We start from the raw sequence: 23,156 nt of genomic DNA, 5'->3' as shown, positions 1-23,156 counted from the left end.
GTGTACCGTGGCAGTTGATCTGCAATGCTATGAACTAAGCATAAGGACTCCCCTCTTTTCCCCGCCCTCCAGGATAAAATGGCAGCCTTGCTAGACAGTTCAGATGCTGAAGAAAATGGTCTAGATTTGCCAAGGTTCTTAAGGAATTAACCCACTATGGTCAACAATTCATTGTAGAAAGGGAAGGAAGAGGCAAAAGGGATCACTAGAATAGATAAATATATTTTTTTTAAATTTTCTCTGTCCAGACTTTCTCTGTAGCTTGACCAAGAAATGTGGATCTTAAGTTATATTACCCCAGATGAGGCTTTTTTGTGTGTGTTCTGATCTAATCTTGCTCACTTGTCTTGAAGCTAGATATTACTTGTGAGTTTCCTACTGTCAGATATACAGAATTCTGAGGAGGGTTGCTTTTTTCCCAATGCCATGCTTTCTCCAAGTTGTCCTCTTGGGTTTATCCCCTTTTGTGATACTGGTTACTAACTTGTTTTCACATTTACTTCATATCCAAATTTTAAGTGTCATTATCCAAGAGACTCTTGTGTTTTGGTGCTCATCTGTCAATAGAGACGTAGTGAGAATTAATTGGTCTTGGAGAAACCCGATTAAAGGTAAGTAGTTCAGTAGCTTGCAGTTGGCTATCTGTATACAATAAACGGATATGTATATAGCTACTGAGGTATCTTATATGAAAAACTGTATGATTTGCTATACCAGTACTGGCATACTTTGATATCTTAATTATTTGGAGGGGGAGAGGGCTTGAATTTGACCACTTACCATGGTCAAATTATTAAGGTAAATAAGCCTTAGTAAAGCCACAATACAGCATTCTGGTTCATCTGGGAGTTTCCATATCATTCTACATGTTGACGCTTTAGAGGGAAGGAAGAGAATGAAGTATCCTCAGCCTTCAAAAAGGTAAGTGCTATCAGCTCAGTTACTTCAACAAACGGAGTGAACTTGGCATCTTGACGTAGCTATCTGCAGCCTTCCATATGAGGTTTTTCTTCATGTCTCTATATAGATTGTGTATAGTACCTTAACTTTTCAAAAAAGCACGATGACTTTTTCTCCCTTAACATTGAAATTACAGCTATAGAAGAACAACTGAGTTCTTTTTCAGGATATCTTAAGATTGCATAGCAATACTTTGGGCTTCCTGAGGTTTTTCCTGTTTTCTGGAAAATCCTTTTTTTGTGATGGCTTAATTTTGATTTAATGCTATACATCTTCAAACAACTTTGCAAACAGTACAATGCACTGTTTGATTCCTTGTTGTAAAGGGCTTACTAGCTTAAACTGAACGTGTAAGAAAACAATTGTTGTGCAACCCTCATGTTGTCAACTCAAAATATCAGGATGCCACCAGACAAACCCTGAAAAGTCACTAGATATAGTTATTTAAGCGCTTGAAGAGTCAAAAATGTCACTAACCAAAAAGAGAATTTAATGGAGAAACTTATATATGGCTGTTGATTTTTTTTTTTTTAATTATGCTGTACAACAGAATACTATTTATTGGAATATATTTGGATATTTTTTATGATTTCAAATACATTGTTTTCAGTTATGACAATACAAAGCATACAGTGCTCAGTTTGTGCTTTATTTTAAATTATATATTTCTAATTATATTTGCACTTTAAAAATTTCCATTAATTGAGGATGGAACCGTGTGGACCTTCATGTTCAGTTTCCTAAAGTTGCCTTAAATTCTGTGTGGAGGTGCTTTGTATAAACATTTATTTAACAATGCAAGGTTTCAGTGCAGGGAATGATTGTTGACATTGACTGTCCTTACAGACCATGAGAGCATCAGGTATTTGAAGGGGACAATATCAGTTTTTCTTTCTGTTTAGAACTTGGTGTCTCAGTGAGTGTGTTTAACATCTATAGGGAAAAGTCTGACACAACTTTGACTTATGGGATAAGTCTTGGGAATTGTTTGCTTTCCTGTTTTAATTAAATCCTATTTGCAGACTCTTCAGTTGCCATTTTGGACTATTGATTGTGTGTACTGGTTTGAATTCAACTGAGACTTTGTCTTTGTAGAGGCTTAAGGTGCACGCTAGGAAGAATCAGTTCATTAAGATTGGACTGTTATAATCTCAAATTAACTACTCAATACTAACTGAACCTAAGAGGGGAAAAATGTAACGTGGGTGAGAGTGTTACAAGTTGTGACCCCTTGAGTGGTATGGCTTCCGTGAATTAAAAATACTGCACATCCAGAGATGGTGCTGTCAAACTGAATAAAGCTTTAAAGGACATTATGAAAAGACCACCTGCTATAGAAGGCCTCTCTACACCAGCAACTGTAAGGGCTTATTCTGTTACTTGGACTCCTTTTTAATATCCCTCAGGAGAAGCAAACAAAAATTAAGTCTAAACTTTTTTCTTCTAGTCAAACTACAAAAACCCCATACAAGTTTGAATAGGAGACAGTTACACAGGTTTAAAAGTGAAAAGTACAGTAAACTTCCGATAATCCGGCACCTCTAGGACCCAGGGGGTGCCAGATTATCAGATATGCCGGACTATCGGAAGGGGGGGCTGTGAGTGGTCTGGGGTGGAGTGGAAGGAATGCGCCCCTCGGCGCTGCGGGACCAACCCGGCAGCACCCCAGCTGCTCTGCCCCAGGCATCCCCAAGTCAGCCGCTGCTGAAACTGACCAGCGGCTGACTCGGGGAAGCCGGGGGCAGAGCACCTCCAATTGTTGGGCTGCCCGGAGCACTTCCGGGTTCCAGATGGTGCTGGACCATCAGGAGTGCCAGACCATTGGATGCCGGACCACTGGAGTTTTACTGTACTAGATTTTTGTAATGTACTGGTTGAAATGGCGAGTTCTGTCCATGGGTAATAATCACTTGAGTTGAAAGCTGTTCTTTCTTGGGTTCATTATTATGGCTGCTGGTTTTTGTAAGAGCACTTTTTTGTAGAATATTAATAGGGTTTTGGAAACAAGCTGTCAAAATAGGCTTTATTAACCGGCTAAAGCTGGGACATAAGCTACTTTGTCAATGCACAACTCCTCTGCTTTCCTCCCCCTCGCCTCTGGTATCTCTAAATAAACGTCAGAGATTTTAGCACCTCTGGTCTTGAGAAATTTAGTTCTTAATCTTCCCCACTTCAGTATATTTGCAAATGCTCAGGTTAGTTAATGTGCTTAAAAAAAAAATCTGATTCTTGGGTAACTAGTTATTTCTCTCAAATATCTTCTATTTTACTGGAAGAAGCAGACTACAGCCTGAAGTCACAGAAATATTGGTGCTCTTGCCTAAAGCCTGGTCCTCCTTCCTATATTTTCTGCCTAATGGGGTCTATTCTTATAAAGTCAGCGTAGCAACACCAGAGGCATATGTTGTTAACAAGCAAAATGCAGCAGCTGAAATAAAACTTAATAGTGTTTAGCCCCATGGATAACTTGTAAAAGCTGCAGAACTCTCCCATCAGTTGACTCTTGGAGGAGGTAGATGACCTGTGCGTGCCTGGGAGAACCTAACTGGTGGGTTTGTGAAATTGAACAGCAAAGGAGCAAACTTGTAAACACCTTTTATTGAATAAGCTGTAATGCATGGAAATATTCCAGGGTCACGTTTTCAAGTATTCTTCCTGATTTCTTTTAAACTGTCATAATTTTGTAAGTTTATCTGATTAGTATTTAAATCAAGACATCAAGTTGATAATAGGAAATTGAATGGGCTTGCATAGCAGAATAACTGCAGATAATGTCATGCTTGAAACTTTTTATTTTAATGTCTGACTTACTCAAGATGCCCAAAAATAATTTGGTTACAAAACACTACCAACTGCATTTCATTTCACAAAATGTTACATGATACTAAAACTTATTCTTCAGTATTGTATAATGAAAGCTTGATGTGAAGGATATGAAGCTGTACTCATACTAATATATTTTTGTATCCAGTAAAAAAAAAACCTACTTTCCACTTACAGGCTTATATTTAGATCTCAGATTCCTGACAGCTTTCTGTTTTGACTTTCTGCTGACAGGTCACATTTAGGGCAGGCAAAACATAAGGCACATAGCCCTCCTGAGAGTAAAAAATCTATTTCAAAGGCACCCAAAGTGCAATCTAATACTACTTCTGAGCAGTCCAGGGGACACTTTTCTAAAAGGTAAACTGTGCTTAATATTCATGTTAACAAGTGTAATGTGCACTTCAAGAATGTATATATTACTCTAATCATAACAGATTTCTCTAAAAATGTCTGACATCTAGTTGTTTTTACTAATTTTAGATGTAGTGCTCAACAGATGTCAGCATCTGAAATGTTCATGCATTGCATTATACTTAAGTCTCAGATTGAAGCATCATTTCATCAGTGATGGGGAGGACAAATTCTGCATAACTAGCTCTGGATTATAAATTGAAACTTTCTTACCTTGTTGGTAAGATGCAAATTTACCGAACAGTTCTGAACTGTACAATATTAAACCAAATATAAAATCTGACGGCTTTAGTAATCAGAACCTTGTGATGTGTATTGTGCTCACTATTTTCATCTTTCTGCCCCTTAAATTAAATAGGGCAGATTTCAGTCCTGTCAGAGAGAACCATTTTGAACAATTTCATGTGACTGTAGTGAAATAAGGAAGGTAAACTACAATCACTTCATGTACAAATGACAAATTTTCATAAAGAATCTTTTCTTATGAAAACCAGTCGTCTGGTTATGCATTACTGAATGCTCCTTGCTTTCTTGTGGAACTTATTTCTAAGAAATTTTTATATATTAGTTTCATAGTGGTTTGAGGTATATTGTTTGTCATATGTAAAATGAGGTATTAAATTCCAAATGGTAACTTTTGTGTTGACAATCTCATAGCTCCCCTAAAAAGCCCCATGCAACAGTGTTTCCATGCTTTTATTTTTGCAGCATTTTTTCAGTTTGTACCATTTTTCATCTAAGCACATTTTTTTGTTTAATGTAAACCTAATAATGGACTGTGATAAAGAAATTGACATTTTTTGAGAGCCAACAATTGGTGTAAATTTGGTCTCCTTTATTGTAGTAATGTAAAGTTTCTTATTTTAGTATTATATTAACTCTATTTCTGCTTACTTCTGCAGAGGCTGTAGTTCATCTGCAATTATAATACCACAAGAAGACCCAGACCGAGTCAGTACTTCAGAAAAGCAAAGAACGGGGCAGGTGCCTAAGAAAGACCATTCTCGAGGAGTAAAACGCAGTGCTAGCCCAGATTATAACAGGACCAATTCCCCTAGCTCTGCTAAAAAACCCAAAGCACTTCAATATACTGAAACTTTTTCAGAAACAAACAAGCCACATACTAAATCTAAGAAAAGACACTTAGACCAAGAACAGCAGTTGAAATCTGCACAATTGCCATCAACGAGCAAGGCTCATACCAGAAAGGGTGGAGCTACCGGTAGCTCCCGAAGTCAGAAAAGGAAAAGGACAGAGAGTTCATCTTGTATAAAGAGTGGTACAGCAGTTGATTCAACTGGTGTTGAAGAGAGGTCTGCAAAACCCAGCAAACTGGCTTCAAAATCAGCGACCTCAGCCAAAGCTGGGTGTAGCAACATCACTGATTCTTCTTCTTCAGCTTCTACATCCTCCTCCTCTTCTGCTGTTGCTTCTGCTTCTTCCACTGTTCCTCAGGGTGCCAGAGTTAAACAAGGAAAAGACCAGAGCAAGGCAAGGCGTTCTCGTTCTGCATCTAGTCCTAGTCCCAGAAGGAGTAGCAGAGATAAAGAACAGAGTAAAACAGGTGGCTCTTCGAAGTTTGACTGGGCTGCTCGCTTCAGCCCAAAAGTTAGCCTGCCTAAAACAAAACTGTCTCTACCAGGCTCTTCAAAGTCAGAGGCATCAAAACCTGGACCTTCAGGATTACAGGCTAAACTAGCAAGTAAGCTCATAAATACTTGATCTGTTTATTAAATTGTATTGGAAGGATGAAGTGTCTTATTTCTGAAACTCATGTGACGGGGTGGGGAAGGGATCTTAAACAGATGTTTTTATATTGGTGTTTGATGCATTCTGCTAAATAGTTCCTCTAGACCTAAGCTAATGAATTTTAAGCTAATTGTTCTCTGGCGAATGCATTGACTTATGGGTATGTTCTTGTCTCTAATTGTCAAAATCCAGTCTGTCTAGCTTCTAATAAATGCCCCCACTATATAACTTTTTTTAGGTTAACAATGACTATTAGTTATGAGCCAAATCTGAGGTACAGAATGTCTGTAGGTCTGTTTAAAAGCCTATGGGGAGCTGCAGTTTTTCATCACCCTGGTCCTCTTCCTGCCGTAATAGTTATAATCCAGACTTTTATTGGCAGTGTGCCTCTCTTCCTTTTAGATGTATACCAGGGATGTGAACGACTAGTCGAGTAGTCAACACAGTAGTCGACTAGTCATCTTCCCCCCCCCTTGCTGTCTCCTTTTGAGTTGGTGAGGGGACAGAGAGGAGGTGGTGTTTCAAAGCAGCGGCACTGCATGGAGCCCAGGATCAGCTGGAGACCCCCCGCTCACCTCAGGCTCCATGTGGCACTGCAGCTTTGAAACACCACGTGGAGCTGGCTCTGGGCTACACGTACTGTTTTAAAGCAGCAGTGCCACATGGAGCCCAGGGTGAGCGGGGGAGTCCCCAGCTGATCCCAGGCTCCAGAGGGTGCTGCTGCTTTGAAGTGCGGTGGGGAGCACGGGGCCAGTGGAGGACTGCCCTGCTGGCCCTGTGCTCCCCGCCATGGTTTCGCCTTCAAAGTGTAGCAACAGCCCGGGGGTTGTTTCTGCACTTCAAATGCGGAGGCCCCCTTATTGACTAATCTAAATTTAACATCCCTAGTGTAGATATTTGACTGATAAGATAGCTTAAAACTAAAGACAACCTTTTTATAAATTCCATGACCAAAAGGAACTATTGTGGTGGTTTTAGTCTGACTTCATAACACAGGTCATAAGAGAGTTCTAAAATTACTTTTGAATTATGCATATCTGCAGGGAGAGAAGAAAATTCTTGTGTAATCCAAATGAGACTACAATATTATTCCACATTTTCAAAGCTTGGGACTTCACCATGAAAATGGACCAAAATTAGGCCTTCACATTACCGTACAGAACGCGAAACTTTGTGTGAGGGTTTTCATGTTGACTTCTGAAGTTTTAAAGGCAGAATATCAAATATTTTAAAGTTTTCTCTGCTACGTGTAGGGTTGCCAGGTGTCCAGTATTGACCTGGACAGTCTGGTATTTTCGCCTCCTGTCTGATTTTAAAAATTCAGAAAATACGGGACACCTAAAATGTCTGGTGTATTCTGTTTTTTTTTTTTTTTTTTTTTTTGGCCTCCTGGCAAGGGAGGGAAGATACTGGACAACTGGCAACCCTATAGCACACTCAGCAACCGGGCTCAGCCCCCGAACTCCCCACCAGACCCCCCCCCCCCCCCCCACTCCTCCTGCTTACGTGGTTCTGCAGGGGAGCTCTCTTGTGGCTTGAGCAGAAAAACAAGACTGCCACCAGAAAAAAAGCCTCTTCTTAAAGGGGCCATGCTGTGTTGTTGTTTGTTTTTTATTTGTGTGTGTGTGTGTTTGTTTCTCCCCCTTAATCGCTGTCAGGGTCTTTTTTTGCTGAACAACTTGAACTTTGGTCTCATCTCCCGCCTCTCCCCCCCCCCCCCCCCCCCCCCCCCCCCACACACACACTTTTTTCCCCCAGTGTTTTTTTTTTTGTAGGGTGGGGAGGGTGTTGTGTATTTTTGGTTAAACTATCTGGAAACCCTAGCAATGTGTGCTACAGGGTCTTTCTACTCTTGTTGGTGCATCCTCCTTGGGTCCTCAGCACTGATGAGCTTGCACTAGGGTGGTCCATGTTAAATTTCAGTCTCTACCACATGCTACTTGTGACTTTGAGGAAGTATCTTAACATTTGCCTTCATTCTGTACTTGTAAAATGGGAATAATACTTTCTCAGTCTCTGTGGATAAAGTTCATTTGTATGAGATGCATGAATGTTATGGTGATGGGTTCTATAGGAGAACTTGGATAGACTATCCAGGTCATGCAAAGTGAGCTGCAAATCTGCTCTTTGATTCCTTTGCCACTGTTTGAAAGACTTACAAAGCTAACTTCGTATCTTCTGTAATATCAGCCATACCCCATTCCTAACTCTCTCTTTTTAACCTTTTGGGCTGTACTAAAGAACCCCCAACACAGGCAAAGTAATTTTTAAACGAGTGGTTCTCAACCAGGGATTTTGTGGCTGCCTGGGGGTCCACGAGCCAGGAACCTCTTAAATCTGGGACTCTCTGATTGGATTCCAGTTGTTGCTGGACCTGAGAGCCCTGGTAGCTGGGATTGTGAGCCAGTCAAAGAGCCCAGCGGCAGGGGGCCCCATCACCAGGTAGGTGAGCCCCACCCCAGGCAGGGCATCCTCGTGTGGCAGCAATGGGGCAACCGTGGAGCCCTGTTCCAGGGGAGCCCTGGTGGGGCACAGTAGCATTGGGGGCATGATGGCTGGGGACCTCCGTCACTGGAGAGCCCATCTGGCTGTTGGTAGCATGCCGACCCCAAGTCCTGTAGCAGCAGGGCTTGAGCCCAGTGGCAGCGGGGCTAGAGCAGAGCCCAGCCAGAGAGAGGGGCAGTATCCTGCGAGGCTGATGGGAGGGGACATCCCCTGTTCCAGCAAATTCCCTCATTTGGGACTAGTCAGGTCCCTAGGGTACCAGAACAGAGAGGTCCAACCAGTAGTGGTGTATTTCAGATCATGGTTCTCCTAGGTTAGGTGAGACTCACACTGGTCATCTTTCTGGACTGCAAATGTAGGCGTTTATAAAATTATTATATATTGTATAATAGCCCTTCCAGTACCAGATACAAGCTGAGAGCATTCTTTCCATAAAAATGAGCAAGCATAGCAGAACTCAGTTCTGAATTGGCTTTTTTCCTACAACTAAAGGCTCGTGAGAATAAGGTAGATTGGCAAACAGCCTGTGCCGAAGATGAGTATCAGGAATTGCTGTGATGAAGGCTTTAATTGGAGCAGGGGTGAGGAATCTCTTTTGGGTCATGGTCCTCTGAAACACAGAAGGATCAGTCAGGAGCTACACACTGAGTGGGGGGGTGGGAACCAACCACTCACTGACGTGGCCCCCCTACTGAGAAGGGGAAAGACACTCTGCAGATTCCCTCTCACACTAGAGCGTAGAGGAGCACAGGCTAGTAGATTGTTTTCTAACCCCAAAAGGGTTTTGGGGGGCTGGAGTGCTAGCATGGGGGGGGGGAGCCCTGAGTCTCATGGACTACATCCAGGCAAGCCAAGGGCCACATCAGCCCCCAAGCCTTAGGTCCCCACCCCGAACTAGAGTTTCAAATGCCCCTTAACTCATTCTCTAATTCCTCCTCTGAAGTTCCTTTACTCTGCAAAATCACTGATTAGCAGCTAGCATGCAGTTAGCATGTCAGAAAGCATTAACAGTAGGCTTTTCTTGCCTTACAAGGGGAAACCAATAACTCCATCTTAGTTGAATCTTTAAAATTGAAGCAATGGATGTGTGTAAACTGATTAAATGTATAACTTTCTTCATAGTTTAATTATTTATCATAATCCCAACCCTGTGAAACACAGGCTTTAGAGGCAGCTCTGTATTAGTGGACTAAATGTCTGTTTATACAGAGCTATAAATGTACACCAGTTTTTGGGAAAGTTTTGGCTTCCTCTTTCAAACCTCCCTAAGATCCTACTCGTAGGTTAGCAGTCCAGCTCACCTACATAGGAGGAAACTTTTCAGATGTAGGAAGATATAAAAACACTGCTAAATTTAGGAGGATATTTATTGTAAATAATGGACATTGAAGTAAGGACTCTGAGGAAACTCAGACCATAGGCCAGAGTTTGTTAAACTTTTTAAGACTGAGGAACACCAAACAATTTTTTTGAGGAACACGAAGGATTTTTGTTGTTGTTGTTGAGCGCCAAAAAGTGGGGAGGGCAGGGAAAGTTAAGAAAAGTTGCCTGCCCCTTTAAGGGTGGCCCTTTTTAACTCTTGTTCTCTGTGGCACACCTCTGACTGCCTTGTGCTGTGGAACGCAGTTTAAGAAAACACTGCCATAGGCTGAAGTATAAGCTGGTACTTTGGTAGGTAGAAGGGGACAAGGTAACATCTCTCTGTTACTACCTGTCAGCCGATGGTCAGGGCAGTGTGTGTGTGTGTGTGTGTGTGTGTGTGTGTGTGTGTGTGTGTGTGTGTGTGTGTGTGTGTGTGTGTGTGTGTGTGTGTGTGTGTGACAGTGACACCCAAGTCTTCAACTGCTGAGACGCAAGGTCTCGTCGCAGTGGGCAGCCTGGGAGGCTGGAGGGCGCCCCGAAAAAAAGTTTAACGTCTGTGACTTTACTGCTAGGACCGGGATCCCGTCGCAGAGGGCAGCAAACAGGCTCTCAGACGCCCCGAGTTTATAGGAAGAGCTTATTACACCTCAGATTTTAGCTGCTAGGATACAGGATCCCTTTTCAGCGGGTAGTCTAGGAAAGACTGAGAGATGCCCCAACGGATCTGTCACCTGGGAGTGACACGATCCAAAACGCCCAAGCTCTTCCTATACCTGTCCCTTTTGACCGGCTGAAGTTCTTTTGTTTGTGTTAGGTTCGGGTACAGCAGCACGGGTTCGAGTCAGAAGCTTGACACGCACTGGCTTATTTATAGGAGAAAGAAAGAGAAAATAAAATAAAAGAAACTTGGTTCAATATATATATATATTTATAAGTAAATGAGGGCACCCACTTATTTCCAAAGTTTATAGCTCAATCACCTTACCAAAGGCAGTTTACAATAGAAATGAAGCAGTTTGACTTAAGAAACTATAATAAAGTAACTAAACTTATAACAGAGTGACAATTAAAGTGTACACATAAAGAAACACATTGCAGGTACAATTCTCACTCCTGCGTTCCAGACTTGGGTGGCCAGAGTCTTTTCTCTCAATCCCTCGGGAAGAAGTAGGGCGAGGTTGGGCGTCCCACGGACCTCGGGAGACAATCAATACCTGCCAGCAGGTGTAGGTGATTGGAGCTCAAATGGGGTGGGCTACTAAACCCCTCTTTATAACCCTCAGGTCACGTAGGCTTCTTCCTGGTCTCAGGTGGCCAATTAGGAAAAATGGCTTTGACACCAAGTTTCCCAGGAAGGGTGCAAAGCATAATTCACACCTGGGAAAATGCAGACAATGGGCACCTCTGGTATGTGATGGGTGAAGATTCTTCTCCTGGGACAGTGCAGGCGTGTCAATTACTGATACTAGCCATCAGGGCGACAGGAGGCCTCCCAGTCGTCAGCTAGCCCATTTACTGTCTGGCTTCTGTTTATGGTAGAGTCAGGGACAGGCAGCACACCTGCGTTCCCAGGGCATCAAAGGCTGACTGCCTTTCTCTTGCTCTCTGGGGGGGGGGGGAACAAAATGGGGTTCATGTCTGGCTACACTACCTCACCCAACTTTTAGCCCTGTGGGTCCCAGGATATTGGGGAGACAAATACAGTGTGTGCAACAGGAGATAACCGGGAGTATTTAAAGGAAAGAGGAGGGAATGAATAGTAGAAGTTTGAGGGCAGAGTTGTGAAACATGTATGAAGCTGGCGTTGGAGAAAAGAAGCTTGTAAATAAATTTGGGAAGTGGAGTGTCATGGGTTAGAGTAGGGGTTCCCAAAGTTTTTGACACGGGGACAGGTAAATCCATTCATGAGCTTTTGGAGGACTGGTAACATTCATTTGCATATTCATTAAGCAAATGATGACTATTCAGATAAGTTGTTTCTGGTCCTCCCAAAGCTCCCAGTGCTAGCTTCAGCAAAGCTTTTGATACAGTCATCCACAATATTCTTGCCAGCAAATTAAGGGAATATGGATTGGATAAATGGACTGTAAGATGGATAGAAAGCTGGCTAGACCAGGGTTTCCCAAACTTTTTACTTTAGTTGGAACCTGTATGTGGTTTTTTTTAGTACTGTTTTTTGCAGCCCAAAAATATAAATGCATATACAAAAGAATTGAAAATGAATAAATTTTCTGTTTCACCCAGCTGCACCCTCCACCCAGTCTGGGCCAGGGCTTGGGGGACCCCGCGCCGCATGGGCACTCCAGGGGGCGGGAGCAGGAGCAGATTGGGTGTAGGATATCTGGCTGTGGGGGAGGGTGCAAGGAGCGGTGAGGTTGCCAGGTGTCCAGTTTTTGTACCAGACTATCCGATATTTGAGGGTTCTGTCTGAGAAACAAATTGAGAAAATACCGGACATATAAAATGTCTGGTATTTTCTAATTAGGTAAGTTTTTTATTATTATTAGGTGTATCAGTCCTTAGCTGCGAACTGCCTGGCTGGTAGATGTATGAGTGTGTCTATCAGCCAGGCAGTTCGCAACAGGGTATTGAGGGGGAGGAGGGGCAAAATGGAATCCCCGGGGCTGGACTCACTTGTGTGCTCTGGTCTGCATGTGTCCAGGTCAGTCCCGCTTCCCGCTGGCTGATTTGCTCCCCACTCCCGCTTCTCCTCCCGATGTCCCCTGGCCAGCCCTGCTTCCAGTGGCTGGTTCTCCGCTTCTCCTCCTCCCGATCTCCCCCCCCCCCTCCCCTGGTCTCCCAGCCAGCCCTGCTTCTGCCAGCTGGTCTCTTCCCCTCTCCCCCAATCTCCCCCAACCAGCCCCGCTCCCCCTGACCCTCTCCCAGCCAGCCGATTCTCCCCTGCTTCTCCTCCCAGTCTCCCCTGGCTAGCCCCGTTGCCCCCATCCAGCCTTGCTTCCGGCGGCTGGTTCTCCCATCCTCCTCCTCCCGATCTCCCCTGGCCAGCCCTCCTCCCCCCAATCTCCGCTGACAGCCCTGCTGCCCCCAATCTTGCTTCCCGGCAGCCGATTTCCCCCCCCCCTCCTCCTCCTAGCCTGCCCCACTCCCCTCCTGGCAGCCGCACTGAGGCCCAGTATTTTTTTTCCCGTGGCCCGATACCGGTACTGCTGTTTAATGTGTTTTGGGCAGCAGCTCTAAATAGAACCCCCAGGCGCTCGTTGTCTGCATAGGTACTCCAGTGGCTAGCCCAGATCCACTGTCCATAGTACCCTGGCTATATGAATATTTTTAGTGCGTATCTGTTTGTCAGTACTGATAAGCACACTTCTGTTTTGTAGTGTAGCCCTATCCAAGACTTGCTATCCAAATAGCCTTGTGCTCATCTTCAGAAGACTTTTTGTGTTACCTGCTTTGGGATTTCATTTTTTTTTAAGACCTATTATAAAGAAGTGGTAACTTTAGCATTGTTTAGCTCATTTAAGTGGGAGCAGGGTTAAGCCATCACTGATTTTTGTTTTGTTTTTAAATTACATCCTAAACTTTCAGATAAGGTTCAAATGAGCAAAGTAAATAGTTACATTAGTTAGGGTGCGTCTAGACTATAGGGTTTTTCTGAAAAAAGTGTCCTCTTTGGGAAAAACCTTCCCCTGCATCTAGACTGCAGCTGTGTTCTTTCAAAAGTAAATCGAAAGAACATGGCAGTTTTTTTGATCATGGTAAACCTCATTTTACAAGAAATAATGTCTTTTTTTTCAAAAGAGAGCGTCCAGACTCTTTTGAAAAAGCGGCTTGCTTTTTTGAAAAATCTGCTTGTAGTCTAGACACTCTTTTGAAAGATAAGCCTCTTCCGAAAGAGGCTTGTAGTCTAGACGTAGCCTTCGTGAAAACTTAGTCAGTTTGTGCTACTTGAATTTTCCACTCTGTCAGATGGTACCCATAATATGGCAAGTACAGCTTTGTGTAGTCAGGATTTAGAAGAACAAGAAGAAAGATAAAATGGGCAACTGGGCAAAAACTGAGGAAATGTTAACTTCTGTTGTGGAGTTGTCAGTGATATCAAATTATTAAAGATGTTCAGTTTATCTAAACGTGAAACAAATTTTTCATTTTACTCCTGTTAAAGTTGGGTTTCAGTACAATGAAGTTTAAATATATATGAACATTGTTGAGTCTGACACTTTTCATTTTAGCCGAAGGAGTAAACGTGCAGGCCAGAGATGTGTATTAAAAAAAAAAAAAAAAAAAAACCACACCAAGCCAGATCAAACCCTTAAAGATACAGGGTGGAAGCTTTGGGAGAAATTTAGAAACTATTACTTAAATTGATGGGAAGATATTAGGATTTCTGGATTTTTACCAGGGTACTCTTCCTGAACCCTGATTGGGTGCGTTGAGAGGCCTGGGCAAACTAAATTTGCCTGTGACATGTATAGCTTGTCGTTTTTAGCTTCCTGGTAAACACTTGTGGAATAACTGTTAAATCCTGTATTAAGGGATTTGAGCATGAAACTATTTCATGTTAATCTGAATAACTTTCAGAAATATTTATTCTGCATGTTTTACTGGGAGAGACGGTCGGGGGGGGGGGACTGAGTATTAAGGCAGATCTAATTAACACATTGTATTAAGTTTAGAGTCAATTTTTTTTAATTCACTTTAACCATATTAGCTTAGCAATGAAAGCTAAATTAGTGAAAAAATTGGATGCAGGTAACCATTGTAAACTGGATTGTATTGGTATAATTTGACAGTTGTAACAATAAAATTGTGTAGTCAAGACCTTAAGGAAACTGCACTGTGTGTCTGAAAAGTGAATGAAATATGGGGAATCTTTGTTAAATGTGTACAGTTCGTTAATCAAAGCTGAGAAACCAAATGGTTTGACCTTTCTGTAGCCATTTTGAGGTCATTGAAGTATTTATTACATTTTGCACATAAAACGCTCAACAGGGGCAGATGACCGTTTTGCGGGGCCTCGGGCAGCATAATTCCGCAGGGCCCCCCCTTTGCCATGGCGCATGTGCAGTGACGCCATGCGCATGCGCGGGGCTTTCTGAAGCGCCGGGCCCGGGACGAACATCCCGTTCGCCCTGCCCTATATCCACCCCTGACACTCAACAATTTGGGCAATCACTTCCCTGTTCTGAAAGGAGCTGAAGCTATTGGCTTGGTTTTGGATTTGTTTGTTTTTTTGGTGGTAGCTTTCATTTTAGTGTGTGATCATGTCAGAAATCTTATGGCTTTGAGTACAGTGCTTAGTACAGTAGTTGCAGAGCCAGCACAATATTTTTAATGACATACAAGTATAATTTATAGCTGCTCTTTTTCACCTTCAGTTTTCAGACGAATCAGTGACTGTTGGTACTCTTTGCCTTTTTTTCAGGATAGCTGAATTCCTTCAAACATAAGCAGTTGAACTTTTGTATGAAGCCTGGGAAGTAATAGATATTATTGGGGATCCTGTAGTCAGCCTCTGGTCAGTTTCAGCAGCGGCTGACTTGGGGACGCCTGGGGCAGAGCAGCTGGGATGCTGCCCGGTTGGTCCAGGAGCGGTGCTGCGGGACCAACCCGGCAGCGCCCCAGCTGCTCTACCCCAGGCGTCGGCGAGAAAAGCCTAGTCTGCTGGGCGGGCTAGCTAGTGCGCCCCTCTCCCCCAGCAGACCAGGCAGATGCGGGAGGCGGGACGAGACGCACCAGTCCCGCCGCTGCGTCCTCCGCGGCTTTGCTCTGCGTCCCCCTGGTCTGCTGGTGGGGGCCCCCCCAGCAGACCAGGGAGACACGAAGCGGCTTTTCTCTCCATGGATGACGCAGGCTGCGGGACCACCACACGTCTGGGCGGTCCCGCCGCCCCCGTCCTCCGTGGGGAGAAAATCCCTGTTTGTATGTAGGGATCCGACGTAAGTCGGATCCACGTAACTCGGGGACTGCCTGTACTGATTTATAGACAATCTTCTTTTAAGAATCCTATTTTGCCTGTGCACTTGGGACAGTATGGCAACACTGAAATGGTTCTGTACCCTTAAGTTAGGATGAGCTTAGATGGACATTAAGATTTAAATTCCTATTTTCAGGTTTAGCATAAGAATAATACAACTGAGGGCTGCTGTTCTTAATAAATAGCGTCTTAGGAAGTTGTCTCTTGTTGAATGTCTGTACTACCAGAGAAACACAGTATTGCAAATCGTACGCATAGACACATTTTAATTTTCTCTGCACGACTCTTTAGAGGCTCTAGATGTAGTTTCAGACCCCTGTTTTGGTAGGGGAGGGGGGAATTTCTCAAATTCACTTTGGGAGCTAATGTTTGCGGTTGGGGTGTGGGTCGAGGGAAAGGGGAGCACTCAGATCTACAGTTTCAAAAAAGGCAAAAGTTTCAAAAAGTGAGGAATATCTTGTACTCTCTTATAACTCAGATGGAAGAACTTTGATTGCATTTGAAGATAACTCTAGTTACTTCTTGCCTACTTGACCAGATTGCCTTAGGCTTCATTAAAGAGAATTGCATTGGAAACAGCAACTTTTGTCTTCTAGGAGTCAGTCGTCTCCCACTGATTGATAATAAACCAGAGGACTGATTTTTTTTTTTTTCTTAACTAGAAGCTAAGGAGGAGAGTATGAGGAAAGTTGGAAATAAGCTGACAAAAGCAGATAAAGATTTGACAAAAAGCTTGTATGCATGCAAACATTTAATAAAAATGTAAGATGAATGACAAGCCAATTATTCTTTAAGGAAACTAACTGCTAAAGGAAGGTGTCAAGATAGTCTTAGACTAAAAAGTTCTAGTTAAAACAAATGCAGGCAGATTGTGAACAATGGTAGGGCAAGTCAGTGAATATTGACTATGTGTGTGATGTGATCGGGACTTCCACATATAAAGGAAACCGTCTCAGCATTGCACCTAAGCCACCTTAGGTAGACCTAAGCAGTTAGCTTCTGGAGTACCTATTAATAATCAATAAAGTGATCTACATGTAAACTGGCCATGTAGTAGTGCTGAGACATTCTTTCAGCTCTTACTCCTTTGTTGGATTGAAATAAAATATTTTATATTTACCAGTATGTCTAAAGAATTATCAGCTAATATAGAACACAGCATAACATCCTATAATGCGCTGTTTTTTAACCAGCAGTCTTGGGCCCTCTGTGGGGCAATGGGTAGGCTTCAGAGAGTCCACCAAGCAGGGCCAGCCTTAGATTTGCTGGGGTCCGGGGCAGAAAGCTGAAGCCTCATCATATGGACCCCGAATCCTTCTACATGGGACTGAAGCCAAAGTCTGAGCAATTTAGATTCATGGGGATACACAGAGCTACTGGCAGGTTTGTGCTTGAAACTCCCTATGCCAGTCCTGGACTTAACACACATTATTGTTGCATGTGGAGGAGGATTCAGAAAAAGAATATGAGAACTTCTGTAATATAGTATCTGTTGTAGGCAGTGCCTCTCATCATTGCTATAAAATCATGTAGAAAGTTGATGTTAGTGTTTGCTAATTGTCCAAATAACACATTTTAATGATTCCTTTCATTAATCGTACTCAGTTGTCTTGCTAGATTGTGAGAGCTTTCCTTCACACTAAATGCGCAAAGGGCCTTGTTACGTCTGGTGGTAGACTGAGAAGAATTTATTGGTGTCTTGTCTGTAAAACAACATGTAACCTTTGTGCTTCTCTATTTGCTGTGTGCTTGAAAACAAAGACGGGAGTGGATTGAAGTGTTGTTCTAACTTTATGTATTATGTATGTAGGCTTAAGAAAATCTACAAAGAAGCGCAGTGAATCACCACCTGCAGAGCTCCCCAGTTTGCGGCGGAGCACACGGCAAAAGACCACGGGCTCCTGTGCTAGTACCAGGTAAATGTTAAATTCCAGATTATAAGCTTGGTATGGCTATTACTATACTTGATCCAATAAAGTGTGCTCCTTCTGTGAATGGAGAAGAGATTCAGATGGCTATTTGTAAAATAGTGGCTGTGATTCAAACCCATGGGATCACTGATTTATGGCATCATAGAAATATGAGTGCAGTTTGGCATCCTCCCATGTGATGATAGTGACCTTCGGTTACTGAGCTTGGAAGGACTACATAATATCAGGCTAGCTCAAAAATTGGTGACAGGCATACAGTTGTCATCTGAGTCAGAGATGGGGAAGGCTGTTTAATGGGATACCCTTCAAGGTCTCATTAAAATGGGGTGGTTTCTGAAAGACCTTTGGTTTAAAGAAAAATAAATCTTGCAAGCTATAAGTCACTGTTCTTTTTAGGAGCTGGTTATTTTTATCAGCAATGCAGGTGATCATAAAAGCTTACTGTTCAAACTAGGGTAACAGTAAACAACTTGTTGGAGTTTTTTTTGGTTTTGCAACTTCAAATTGTAATTTAGTTTCCTTTTAGGAGGGCAGGTTTCTCTGTTTCAACAAAAGAAACTCTTGTTTCTAGACCAGTGTTTCCCAATTTTATTTGGCCGAGGAACCCTCTTCAGCTTTTCAGTATTTCAAGGAACCCCTAGGTTTGTCAAGCAAAAAAAAAAAAGGGGGGGGGGGGGAGAGACTAACCAATTCATGAAAATTCCCCACCAATGCATGAAAATCACATTCCTTCCCCAAGACCCCACCCTCACCCCCCCTTCCTTGAGGCCTCATCCGCTCTGTTCCCCTCCTCTCCATCACTTGCTATCCCCAGCCGTATACGCTCTCACTAGGTTAAGACAGGAGATGTGGGGTGAGAATGAGGGATTTGGGTGTGGGAAGGGATGAGAAGTACAAGCTCTGGGAGGGAATTTGGATGCAGGAGAAGGGGATGTTGGCTCGGGGAGGGGGCTCCAGGCTCAGGAGTGTTGGGCTCAGGTGGAAGGTTGGGATGCCGAGCAAGCCATGGGCTTGTGGATGTAAGACTTTCCTTGCATGAGCAAAATGAATTTTGTGTTGTGTACGAGTACTGAGTTCATGTGGCTCATTTGGATGTGCCACTGTGGCACTCAAGTTATTAATAAATATCTTATAAACCTTTACCTTTTCTCTCTGCTGACATGTCTCCTCCCCTGGTGCCTGCTTCCTCCCAACTCCTCACTCTCCTCTGCTGTCCTGACTCCTGCCCTTCTCACTGCCCTCAGCCTTCCTGAGACCTGCCCCCCTCCACCAGCCCTTCTCTCCTCCCTGTACCCACTTCTCCAGTAGCCCCACTCTGCTCATGTGAGCTACCCCTCTTCATCCCCTCTTCTAACACCTCCCTCTACAAACCTGCCCTGCCTCTCTCCTCTGAGGCTGGTCCCTCCCCTGCAGGAGTCTGCCCTTCTGCTTCGCCCCCAGAATCCCTGGCACTTGCACCTTCTCTTACTCCTGCACCTTCCTGGTGCCTCCCCCTTCCCTCACTGCCCCTACCTCCTTAGCCCTCTTTTTCCCTGATGCCTACCCTCTCACTACCCTCTGCCCCTGTTCCTCTCATACATAACTTTCTCCATCCCACCTTCCTCATGCCCACCCTTTCTTTCAAGCCTTCTCCCAGCACCACCTCCTCCCTCACTAGCCTCCAATGTCCTTACTCTCTCCTCTCCCAGCATCACTCTTTTCCCCCTCCCACTGACACCTCCTCTCCTGCCTTTTTCCTCATTGTCTGTACTTGGCCCCCTGGCATTTGTCTCTCCTCTACCCTGTCCTTTTGGTGCCTTCCCCTCTCCTCTCCCTCTGCACAAGCCCCTTCCTCTCCCAGCCCGTTCCCTTCCTCTACCTTCCACTTTGTGGGGCTGGAGTCTGCGCTCCGTCCCCGGACTCTGAACCTGCAACTCAGCCACACGGAGCAATGCAGCACCCAGCAGTTTTAAAATCCCGAGTTGTGACATTACGTCACGCCTGGGCGTCTCCCTGCCTACCGGTTTGAGCACGCCGCACTGGGCAGCAGCAGCCAGCAAAGGGGAGCTCAGTGAAGGTTGCGCACGGCAGGGATGAGACAGGGATGGAGTCGGGGGAGAGACGCTCTGGGGCCAGGGTGGGAGGACGTGTGGGGGAGGCCGGAGCCTGCTCCTGCTCCTGCTCCTGCTCCTGCTCCTGCTCCTGCTCCTGCTCCTGCTCCTGCTCCTGCTCCTGCTCCAAATATTGGTGTAGCATGGGCACCACGAGCCCATATAACTCACTGCCCATGCCTCTCCTGGCTAGCCAGCTCTCTCTCTCTCAGAGGGGGCGGGGGAGCGCCGGCTCCTCACGGAACCCCTCGTTTTGCTTCGCGGAACCCCAGGGTTCCCTGGAGCACCGATTGGGAAACACTGTTCTAGACCATGCAAAATGCAACATGAGTTCAAGGACTGTCTTCATGTTTAACGCTGTTCATTTAAATTGTAAATATTCCATCTGAGAGCTCTTTAAATATACTGTGCAACTGCAACACTCCCTCCCCTCACCAAAAGCCTGAATATTGGGTCAAAGTACTCACATCTGCACAAAAAACTTGGGTCTGTGAAGTCTTGGAATCTCTCTTTAAAGTGTCTCAAATGCTTCCTGTAAGCTAGGTTAGTGGTTTTGTTTGTTGAAAATGAATAAATTTTCTGTGTTTCACCCAGCTGCACCCTCCACCCAGTGTGGGCCAGGGCTTGGGGGACCCAGCGCCGCAAGGACTCTTGTACATTTCTAAGGTAGAATGCCATACTGCACTTCGGCCTTCGAAATGTACCAACAGCCCAGACTCTTGCTACATTTGAAAGCAGAATTGCCCTTATCGACTAATTGAATAGTCACTGGAAATTCCATTGTGTATTCAATTAGTTGATGATCTAATTTTAACATCCCTAGTCTCTGCATGACAGCCAGTGTGATCAGACAAACACAGACATTCCTTTGTCCATTACAGACTGCATGCTTGTGCATTGCTTGCCGAAGGCACACTTTCAGAACATAACTTTAGTTCACATTCATAATTTTGTACACTATTCATACATACCTCGTAGAAGAATATTAATAATCAGTGAATTATTAGTTTTCAAATACCTTACAATAGTGATTCCCAACCATTTTTATACCACGGAAGAGCAAAGTCATTCAAACAGTTGGCGGACTGGCACTGAAATATTTGCATATTCATTATGGTAATTTTAACCAATGGTCTATGAAGCAAATCAAAGGAGAGGAGGGGACATGATGGTTAACAAGAATTTTGAAAAACTGCTGCACGCACACGTAAAAAAACAATAAAATAGTTGCTAATACTTGTTAAAATGTATTTTTCAGTCCAAACCTTTTGCCTCAATTGCACCAGACTAGCAAGTCTGATGATGCTGACACATTCTGCACATTAATATTTTCCTATGCACTTAATGCATAATAATAATGTGTATACCTGCTGGCTGGGAGCAGCTGAAGGCCAAGGGCAGACTTCTGCTGAGCAGAAAGGGAGAAAAACGGGGTCGCAGGAGCAGCCACTCTGCACAGTGTTTGGCCCGCTGGCCAGGTCACATAGCGATCACCTGAGCTGGAACTGGGGCCACAATATGGCTGCCCCCGTAGGAACAGCCTCACTATGGTCCCGGCTCTAGCTGCAGCACACTCAGCTACCAGCTGCCTCACTCACCCTGTTGTTGCATGCGGAAGTACGCAGGAAGGGAATTCCCTGGGAACCTAAGGAGCAGAACTGGGAGCGGAACTAAATAAAAGCTATGGCCCATCATGCAGGGGTTCACAGCCTGCCGCCAGTCCATGGACCAGCTGCCTTCAGATATCTTCTTAGATACAGATTATGACAAGTGTGGTAGGTGTAGTGAGGATTGAGTTGCTGACCGTTGTGAACTATAAGTAGGCTTCTGTCACAGCATGATGGGGGAAGAAGTGAATTGAGCAAGGGGATAAGTTCCCATCATGCATCTTTCTTTATCCTGTATTATGAATAGCATTACAATATTTTTGTGGCTTGATTTAAAAAAAAAAAAAAAAAAAAAAAAACCTCTACAAAACTATGTAGCACTTCTGACTATCACCTTTGTAAGATGCATGGAGTCTGCACAGCTCTGTGCCATTGTCATGAACATGACAAACCTCTAACATTTGTAGAGTCACAGGAAGAACCACAGCAGCAGAGGATATGGTCATTTTATGGTAGATGATTGCTGTGAGACCTAGCAAAACCAAATTAAAGGAGGTGGTTGGTAGGGTTCAGGTAGCAGCTGCAGACGGTGTGCTGCTTCTGGGGCCCAGAAGCAATCACTGACTGGTAAGATTGCATCATAATGATAGTTTGAGATGACCAAGCAGTGCATGCAGAACTTTTAGATGTAAAAGACTATATTCTTGGCACTTGGAGTGCAGGGACACCAAAATGGGAGTTGTGTTGACAGTGAAGAAGTGAGGAGCAGTTTTTGTGGACGTTTGCAATGGGGATATGAATGGTTAACTGGTAAGCCTCACTCTTGATGGCTTCTTGACGTGCTTTCCACCCTTAACAGGTGAGGCTTATTAGTTTTGGTTAACTGGTTGTGGCTGGAGCAGCTCCCTGCCTGCTGTGGGCAGAGAGCTGCTCCATCACTGTGGGACCTGCTACAGGCAGGAGTGCTCTAGCTGGGGGGGGGCATTCCAGCCTAACTGTGCAGGAGTATTTCAGCGCAGTGGGCTAGTGTGCCCCCCGCCCCAATTGGTTAACTTGTTACATTATTATGTTTAACTGACCAATTAAACAGAATTGTATATCCCTACTTTTGCAATGCTGGATTGCTACCAGTCAGTGGGAAATCATTTTTGAGTTGGGAAAGCCAATCAGGGTGTTGGCATTTAAGGATCTAGGACCATTGAATAGTCTCCTGCTATACAGAACTGTGACCCTCTCCAATGTGCAAGATGTAGTGGATGGATTTGTAGCAGTGGGGTTTCTTAATTGTAGAGGGGTGATGGATATCCATATTTTGGCACAAGCGCATCTTGCCACAGAGCATTTCAACAGAAAGCTACTTGTGTATGGTTTCTTCAGTATTGATGGATCACCAAGGACACTTTATCGATATCCGTGTTGGCAAGTCAGGGAGGTGCACAATCCATGCATCTTTAAGAATGTGCTTTAGTCTGCAGCAAAAAGAGATGTAGGTTCATCATTATTACAGAAAACATAGATACAAGTGGCAGGGGGGAAGGGGAAGGCAGGTGGCTTATTATCCTTGAATGCTCCCTTAGCATTTCAATTGTCTAGTGGCCTCTCTAGTTCTTTAGCAAGCTACCTGCTTCTGGTGTTCTGCTTCTTGAATTACGTTTTGAGTTCATGGCTAGCTATTCTTCTTCAAATTCCTTTTTGGCTTTCCTATTTATCTTTACATTTGATTTGACAGAGTTTATGTTCCTTTCTGTTTTCCTCACTAGAATTTAACTTGCACTTTTTA

General features: G+C 44.0%; 1 protein-coding gene across 6 annotated transcripts in view; it reads left to right on the top strand.

Annotated features, from left to right (window-relative positions):
* TRIP12 (thyroid hormone receptor interactor 12) overlaps positions 1-23,156 on the top strand; it is a 173,555-nt gene that overhangs the window by 54,991 nt on the left and 95,408 nt on the right. For 4 of the 6 annotated variants that reach the window (XM_075937628.1, XM_075937625.1, XM_075937627.1 and 1 more), the window contains 3 exons: positions 4,018-4,143; positions 5,100-5,899; positions 17,559-17,664. In XM_075937628.1, coding sequence (XP_075793743.1) covers positions 4,018-4,143; positions 5,100-5,899; positions 17,559-17,664 — 1,032 coding nt within the window. The remainder of the gene's footprint in view (positions 1-4,017; positions 4,144-5,099; positions 5,900-17,558; positions 17,665-23,156) is intronic. The other 2 variants (XM_075937630.1, XM_075937629.1) reach the window with 1 other exon arrangement.

The sequence above is a fragment of the Pelodiscus sinensis genome, chromosome 10 (assembly GCF_049634645.1).
Source record: "Pelodiscus sinensis isolate JC-2024 chromosome 10, ASM4963464v1, whole genome shotgun sequence".
NCBI lineage: Eukaryota > Metazoa > Chordata > Testudines > Trionychidae > Pelodiscus > Pelodiscus sinensis.
The sequence above is the reverse complement of the archived record's forward strand: the minus strand, read 5'-3'. Positions and strand labels throughout refer to the sequence as shown.